Source organism: Triticum urartu, chromosome 2A (genome assembly GCF_056163025.1).
Source record: "Triticum urartu cultivar PI428250 chromosome 2A, HENAU_Tu73, whole genome shotgun sequence".
Classification (NCBI taxonomy): Eukaryota; Viridiplantae; Streptophyta; class Magnoliopsida; order Poales; family Poaceae; genus Triticum; species Triticum urartu.
Window position 1 is genome coordinate 243,205,811 of NC_141874.1, and position 8,293 is coordinate 243,214,103.

The window sequence follows — 8,293 nt, forward strand, 5'->3', positions numbered from 1 at the left end:
CAGTACATAGGCCACTGCTCACTGCAGCACTAACCGCTTACTAGTTACTAGTTCTCTCAGCTAGAACAAGTACTAAAGCACCAGATGCACAAAGTTTAGTCTGATAATGATAAATTTGCACAATAGTACTATACTCAGTACAGTCTCTGCATTTTATTTGTACTATTAAATTTATGTTTATAAATCCAGTTTATAGCGATACACTTGCACAGGTTTGTAATTCAACAAATCAACTATCTGCATTATGCACGATCTGCACTGGTAATTCAGTCAAATTAATAGCTTATGTTTGTTTCTTTTCCTGCAGTTGTAGGCTACTAGCACAATGTCTTCAGTCGGATCAGGGGCTTCGTCTACAGCAGCAACCACAACTGGTAGAACAAGAAAAGATGCAGCCTGGGAGCATGCTTTACCAATTACTGATGAGTTTAGGACCAAGAACAGAGTTCGGTGCAAATATTGCTTGAACTTTTATAATGGTGGCATTACAAGATTTAAGAAGCACTTGGCTGGACTGAGAAAGGACTGTGTACCTTGCACGCAGGTTCCTGATCATGTTAGAGAGCAAATGAGTGCATTGATAGCTGAGAATGATAAAAAGAAGGATAAATCACTAAACAAAATGTTGGCGCTGCGAGAGGAGGTCAGAGGGATGTATCATCAGGGTGGGAATGAGGATGAAGATTGTGAAATTGTTGAGTTTTCTCCTGCAGCAAGTGGAAGCTCTCAACTTCCTAAGAAGCCTATGATCAAGGGTCCAATGGACAAGTATCGTGCACGGCCAGGAGCAGGGAAACAAACAACAATGAATGTTCATTACAAGATCAAAGAAGCAAAGACAACTTATGAGTATATCTGCGAGTTCTTCATTGAGGGTGCCCTTGCACATAATCTTGCTAGTCTTAAATCATTTGTTCGAATGGTGGAAGCAATTGGACAGTTTGGTCCAGGATTGAAGCCACCGACACCTTATCAGCTTGCCAATCCTTTGTTGAAGATACAAGTTTGCAAGGTAGATGAAATGTTGAAGGTCCAAAAGGAGGCATGGGTTGCTACTGGATGCTCTATAATGACTGATGCTTGGACAGATCGAAGAGGAAGGAGCTTAATGAATTTGTTTGCCCATTCTTCCAGAGGCGTGTGTTTCCTCCATGCCATTGAAGCTTCAATGGAGGTTCACGATGCCAAGTTCATCTTCAGCTTGGTCATGTCTTGCATTTCTGAAATTGGTGCTGAAAAGATTGTTCAAGTAGTCACGGACAATGCAAGTAACAATATTGCAGCAGCCAAATTACTTAAGAAGAAGCATCCTCAAATATTCTGGACCTCATGTGCAGCCCACACAATCAACCTAATGCTCCAAGACATTGGAAATATACCCATAGTCAGCTCAAAAATTACCAATGGTAAGACCATCACAAATTTCTTTTATGCACACACTAGATTGTTGGCTATTCTTCGCAATTATGCCAAAGGTGATTTAGTCAGAGCTGGTGCTACTCGATTTGCAAGTCACTACTTGAACTTGAAGAGTTTGTATGGGAAGAGGAAGCAGCTGAAGCTAATGTTTGCATCAAATGATTGGGCTGGCAGTAGTTATGCTAAGAAGCCATTGGGTAAACATGTTTACAAGCTCGTAATGGACAATAAGTTTTGGGCCAAGATAAACCTGCTAGTGAATTATTTTGAGCCACTTGCCAATGTGCTTAGGCGGGTTGATGGAGACACTCCAGCCATGTGGTTCTTATATGGTGATCTTCTCCAAGCAAAGCAGGAAATAGCAGTCCGGCTCAACCATGTTGAGAAAAAATATGGTCCTATTTGGGAGATCATAGATAGAAGGTGGGATAACAAGATGAAAATAGCACTGCACAAAGCTGGTTATTTTTTGAACCCTTTCTTCTACTATGATAGACAGAGTGAAATGGCTGAAGAAGATTTCATGGAAGCAGTCATAGAGTGTGCATCTGTTATGTACAAAAATAACATAGAGGTGCAAGACAATATTGTCTCCCAGCTTAGTTATTATACTGAAGCCATAGATTCATTTGGAACTGACATGGCCATTAGACAACGCAAAGTAGCAACTATCACTCCTGGTAAGAATGCTAGAACTTGTAAGAGTCTTTCCTGAATGTTGCAACCTGGTAGTGGTGTACTTATTTATTTGTTTGACTTTCTTGTTTGCAGCAAGATGGTGGACTGTGCATGGAACTTCTGCAAAGGACTTGAAGAAGACGGCTATTAGAATCTTGAGCTTAACTTGCAGTTCTTTGGCATGTGAAAGAAATTGGTCTGCATTTGAGAGGGTAATAACATCCCCAATTAAGCTATTCCTCAATTGCTTAGTTTCTTACCATTTTTTGTTTGCATCATGTGAATTACTAAATGGAATGTACTATTGTATTTGTGTTTTAGGTACATTCAAAGAAGAGGACCAGACTAGGCCAGAAGAAGTTGAATGATCTTGTTTATGTGATCTTCAACAAGAGGCTGGACTCCAAGTACTCTTAGAGGGAAAGGGACCCACTGCTTCCAAAATACATTAAAGATGAGCCACCAAATGAGTGGATGTTGGATAAAGAGCTACTACAAGATGATGAGTCATCTAAAGATGAAGCTGAAATTGACATCAATTCAAAGGGGAAACAAAAATCTGTAGCTTCAAGAACTAGAGGCAAAAGAGCTCGTACAAATCAAGATGTTGAAGATGAGGAGGAAGAGGAGGAAGTGGCAAAAGAATAGGAAATGGAAGAAGAGGATGAGAACCAAGAAGCTGAGGAGGACAATGATGAAGACCAAGAAGTGGACATCGATCTGACTGTTGAAGATGAAGAGGATGGTGAATGACTTGAATCTTGCTTCTTGCATGATCTGACTTGAATCTGTTTTTATTTTGCGTGATGGTCGTGGCCTGACGGTGTCGTGCACTCTTGTTGTCACTTGTCAACTTTGTTAATGTGTCATGCACTCATTTCTGTTTTTCCTTCTGTGATGGATGGATGGTAATTAGGTCATGGCTTGATGGATGTAGACTACAAAGTCTGAACTTATTTATTTGACGATGAGTGCCTATGAACCAAATATGCTGGTGGTTGTTGTTTGATATCATGATATGGTTGGCTATTTGCATAATTCTGTTCAATTCAAGTGCTTACATGGTTGCATGGTTACTACTTACATGGTTGAATATTTCCTGATGGACCAATTATTCAATTCAAGTGTCATATTGTTTTCAACTGATTAGAAATATACATAATAATATGTAATTTGCAAGTGCTTTTACAAAAGCGCTATGCGGGCGCATAGCGTCCGCAATATCACCCGCTATCCATATTCCGCTACGCTGACCTCAATCCGCTATCACCCCGCTATCCGCTATTTAAAATCTTGCTTATAGCGTTGTTAGTTGCAGGTGAAGATTGAAGTTTGTTCCTTATTGGAACATGGAGATGTTGTTCCTTGTTGGAACATGTTTACTTGTTGGGATATCACAATATCTCTTATTTAATTAATGCATCTATATACTTGGTAAAGGGTGGAAGGCTCGGCCTTATGCCTGGTGTTTTGTTCCACTCTTGCCGCCCTAGTTTTCATCATATTGGTGTTATGTTCCCGGATTTTGTGTTCCTTACGCGGTTGTTTATAATGGGAACCCCTTGACAGTTCGCCTTGAATAAAACTCCTCCAGCAAGGCCCAACATTGGTTTTACCATTCGCCACCTAGCCTTTTCTTTCCCTTGAGTCGGCCGGCTCAAGGGTCATCTTTATTTAAACCCCCGGGCCAGTGCTCCTCTGAGTGTTGGTCCACCTTGTTAGCCGCCGGTGGACACCAGGGGCAACTCTGGGCTGGCCTACCGGAAGTTTGGACAATCCGGTGTGCCTTGAGAAAGAGATATGTGCAGCTCCTATCGGGATTTGTCGGCACATTTGGGTGGCTTTGCTGGTCTTGTTTTATCATTGTCGAAATGTCTTGTAACCGGGATTCCGAGTCTGATCGGGTCTTCCCGCTAGAAGGAATATCCTTCGTTGACCGTGAGAGCTTGTCATGGGCTAAGTTGGGACTCCCCTGCAGGGTTTTGAACTTTCGAAAGCCGTGCCTGCGGTTATGGGCAGATGGGAATTTGTTAACGTCCGGTTGTAGAAAACCTGAAGTTGACCTTAATTAAAATGCATCAACCGCGTGTGTTACCGTGATGGTCTCTTTCCGGCGGAGTCCGGGGAGTGAACACGGTGTTGGAGTTATGCTTGACGTAGGTTGTTCTAGGATCACTTCTTGATCATAGTTGTTCGACCGTGCTTTGCTTTCTCTTCTCGCTCTCATTTGCGTATGGTAGCCACCATATATGCTAGTCGCTTGCTGCAGCTCCACCTCATACCTTTACCTTACCCATAAGCTTAAATAGTCTTGATCGCGAGGGTGCGAGATTGCTGAGTCCCCGTGGCTCATAGATTACTTCCAAAACCAGCTTGTAGGTGCCCATGAGTCCATGCAGATGACGCAACCAAGCTCAGGAGGAGCTCGATGAAGATCTTGTCCTTTGTGTTGTCTCGTTCTAGTTGAGCAGTAGTGGAGCCCAGTTGGGGTCGATCGGGGACCTTGTCGCATTTGGGGTTCTTCTTTTATTTTGGTTCCGTAGTCGGACCTTGATTGTTTTGGATGTTGTAATGCTTTATTCATGTAATTGTGTGAAGTGGCGATTGTAAGCCAACTATGTATCTCTTTCCCTTATGTATTACATGGGTTGTGTGAAGATTACCTCACTTGCGACATTGCTTTCAATGCGGTTATGCCTCTAAGTCATGCTTCGACACGTGGGAGATATAGCCGCATCGAGGGCGTTACAAGTTGGTAATCAGAGCCTTCCCCGACCTTAGGAGCCCCCACTGCTTGATCGAATTAGCTGACGAATTGAGTCTGGAAAAATGTTTTGAGTCATTTAGGATTACATATATCGGAGAGTTTAGGCATCCTGACATAGAGTTTTGACTCTTCTCTTCTCAAATTTCACTAAAAAAAAATTTAGGATCACGCGGGTATCTTGGAATCGTTCCGATGGTATTGTGATGAGAACATTGTTCTTGGTGCCTCCTGACATTTAGGGGTTTTGGCAGTGTCCCGGGGAGTTGAGCTCCGAGGTGTTGTCGTCACAATTTTATCGTTGCAGTTCTGGAATACCTGAGTTTAGTTTCACCGACATTGAAAATCTCTTTTATGCAGTTGTTGGTGAGATAACCTCGATGCCACCCAGTACTGGGGCGGGAGTTCGGGAGTATTGCCATAACTCGTATAACGGATGCTTTTCGAAGGTTGAGGTAGATGATTTCCGAAGGTTTCTTGGTTATGTGTTGAAGGATGGATACAGCTGGATGTAGGATTTGCTAGTTTGGGTGAGATATTATGCTTCCCCTGTATCCCCAACACCTGATTGCATAACCGGAAAATTTCGGGAGTTTATAAGTGGGAATTCAAGTAGCTCTTAGGATATCCATCCGACAGATGTATGATATGAAATTGGGGTTCGACGTCTAGTGGTCCGCCTATTCATGGTAGGTTTTACAGTGGTCTCGTTGTGTCTTAAAGAGTCCTTGGCTATGCCGACTTGGGGACGCTTCGTATGTCATGTGCACTACCTTGTACATGATGGTGTTGTACGATCGAGCCCGTGTAGGCCCCACCACGAAAACTTCGGACGAAATCTCTATCATATGTTTGTTCCGGCTTATTCTGCAAGCCAATCCTTTGTTTTGTTTTGAGTTGTGGTATTCAAGTTGCTTCAATGTCAAATGTGGATTCCATACCTTCCCCCAAATGGTGTTCTCATACTTTGATGTGAATACTAATCCCTCTCGATCATCGACTTTGTCATTTCAATTTCTTGTCAACCGGTGTGCTTCTCTTCAAGTGGATCCGATAATTTCAACATCCGCAAAATCCAATCTCAGTTTTTCATCAACGTTGTTTGTTTCATCCGTCCCCAAGTTGCCTTTGTTTTCCCGCCCACCCACCCTTTTTCTTCAAGGACTCAGATTTCTTAATCAAGTATCATCTCACTGATGAGAAGTCTCTCCATTCATTTTCTGTCAATATCATTATCCGGTGTTTCTCATGAAGATTCTAACGGAGCTTCAAGTTCGTCACTCTTCACTCGTTTTCTTCTCCGGTGGATTCAGTTCAAGCTTTTGGTGTTGATCATATCCTTTTTCCTCATTTCAGAAGTTTTATCATACCGGTGCACCTCATAAAAATTCACATCTCCCTATTCATTTGTTCGGGAGTGCTGAAGATATCTCGGAAGGCTCATCTTTCCATTCAAGATCCGTTCAACCTATTTCGAGGTTGTTATCTCATTCAAGCCCTTTGTTTTCAACCGGTGCAACCTCTCTTTTAAATCTTTTCAACAGAGTTTCTTTTGAGTGGGCCCTAACCCACAGGTCTTTTTCCAGGATCTTACCTGACTCTTCTTATTCTCCCAGAGTTAATCTCAAATTCATTTCAAAGTTTGACGTAAGAATGAGTTATCATCAGTCAAATGCCCTTCTCCAAGATCTTTCCAACTCTTTTCATCATTGGCTCAATCTCTTCGCTTTTGATTCTTCCGGAGTGCCTAAATAATTCAGGGTGGTGTTTCTCGTCGTATTTCTCATATGTTGAAGACCGAAGAAGAATTTTCCTCCATATCTTATCCATTCTCTTCAACATTCGTGATTCTAGCTTGTTACCATCCTCTCGTAATTGTTTTGACCATGAGAATTTTTTTCACCTATCCGGAGCAATTCAAGAGTCTTCTCAGTTTGTTATCCGGAGTCCATCAATTCAGGTTTATTCATTCTCAGCTGTCAGTTATCAGTCTCCTATCTCACCGGTGCTTCGTTCAAGTGATCTTTAATCGGCTCGTGATCTCTTCGTTCTCATGTATCTAAATGCTCTCAAGCATTTTCGTTCATTTTATAGTTCTTCCCGGTGTTTCTTTATGTTTGATTCGTTCTTTTTCAATTCTTATGGTGGTTCGTTCAAGATTCTTCTTCCTTCGTGTATCATATCTATGTATTCGTTGTTTTCAATTGTACCGGTGGTTCGTTGAAGACCTTCTCAAGTTTGTGCTATATCTATCTTAATCCTTTCTATGAGAATAAGTAGTGTGCCAAATCCATTGTTTGTCATCAATTTAATTGGTGAAGGAGAAGCATAATGTAATTCTTATTCTTGTTTCCTCGAGAGAATTCAATTCCTTATTCCGGAGCCTCATCAAAATTCTCGGTTTCAATTGTTTCATCTTTCTTTTCCCGGAGTTCCAAGTTTTTCTCAATTATTTCATCGCAAAGATCCATCTAATCATTACAAGGATTCACCTTGTGTTTTCAACGTCTTTTTCCTTTCGTTTGATCATTCTTTTGTTACCGGAGTTTTTCATGAAGGTTCTACATGATGGTTCATCAAGGATTTAATTCCTTCTCGAAGTTTTCATCGACATTCTTTTCAGAGGAGTTCAAGTATTCCTCTTCTTGCATTCCGAAGTGCAATCCTTTCTACCGTATCATCGAAGGTGGTGTTATGTCATTCTTGATAATTTTCCTTCGTGTTTCATGATTCACAAGTTATCAAGTATGAGATATTTTAAATCCATCAATCTCTTCTTTGGATTTATCTTGGGCTATATTTCACATAAAGCTTTCCTTTAAGGATTGTCGCTCTTATGGTATTTATCATTGATCCAAGTTCTTCGTTTATCCTCCCGGTGAAATAAGTTTCTCGTCTCTTTGTTCTTATCAATCCAATTCTTTTCCCGTGAGTGGAAGGTTGTCACCTAATATATTTGAGATATATTCCATAAGACCATATCAAGTTTATTCTTTTCGTTGTTGGTTTTCCTACAACTCCATTCTAGCATTTGTTGTAAGCGTGCTCCCTCAAGATCTTGTCTCCCTTCGTTCATTCCATTCCATTCTTTCTTTTGTTCCGGAGGCATTATGACGTTGCTCTTTTCAACCCATCATCTCATTTTGTCAAGATCATGTTCTTTTCATGCCTATCCATTTAACTGGAGTGTTGTGCCCTTTTGCTCAAGTTCTTTTCACTTTATCATTCCTTGTACATCTCGTTTTAACCGGAGTGATTGCATGTACTTCTTGTACTTTGTAACCTTTCTCTTATGTCTTTCAACCTACAGGGTTCTCGTGATGTTCCTTGTTCCTCTTTTCTAATGGAGGTTTTCAACTTTATTCATCTTAGTTGTATTCTTTCTTTCAAATTTGTTCAACCTCTCAAGGTTCCTTGGTTTCACTCATTGGT

General features: G+C 41.2%; 2 protein-coding genes across 2 annotated transcripts; both read left to right on the forward strand.

The window, feature by feature from the left end:
* Nucleotides 1-325: 325 nt before the first annotated feature.
* On the forward strand, nucleotides 326-1,581 carry LOC147984699 (uncharacterized). Its single transcript, XM_087541217.1, has 2 exons — nucleotides 326-1,406; nucleotides 1,532-1,581. The coding sequence occupies exons 1-2, from the start codon at nucleotides 326-328 to the stop codon at nucleotides 1,579-1,581; spliced, it is 1,131 nt and encodes a 376-aa protein (XP_087397343.1).
* Nucleotides 1,582-1,634: 53 nt separating this feature from the next.
* Nucleotides 1,635-3,106, forward strand: LOC147984700 (uncharacterized). Its single transcript, XM_087539793.1, has 3 exons — nucleotides 1,635-2,099; nucleotides 2,191-2,309; nucleotides 2,419-3,106. The coding sequence occupies exons 1-3, from the start codon at nucleotides 1,640-1,642 to the stop codon at nucleotides 2,512-2,514; spliced, it is 675 nt and encodes a 224-aa protein (XP_087395919.1). The 5' UTR covers nucleotides 1,635-1,639; the 3' UTR covers nucleotides 2,515-3,106.
* The last annotated feature ends 5,187 nt before the right edge of the window (nucleotides 3,107-8,293 follow it).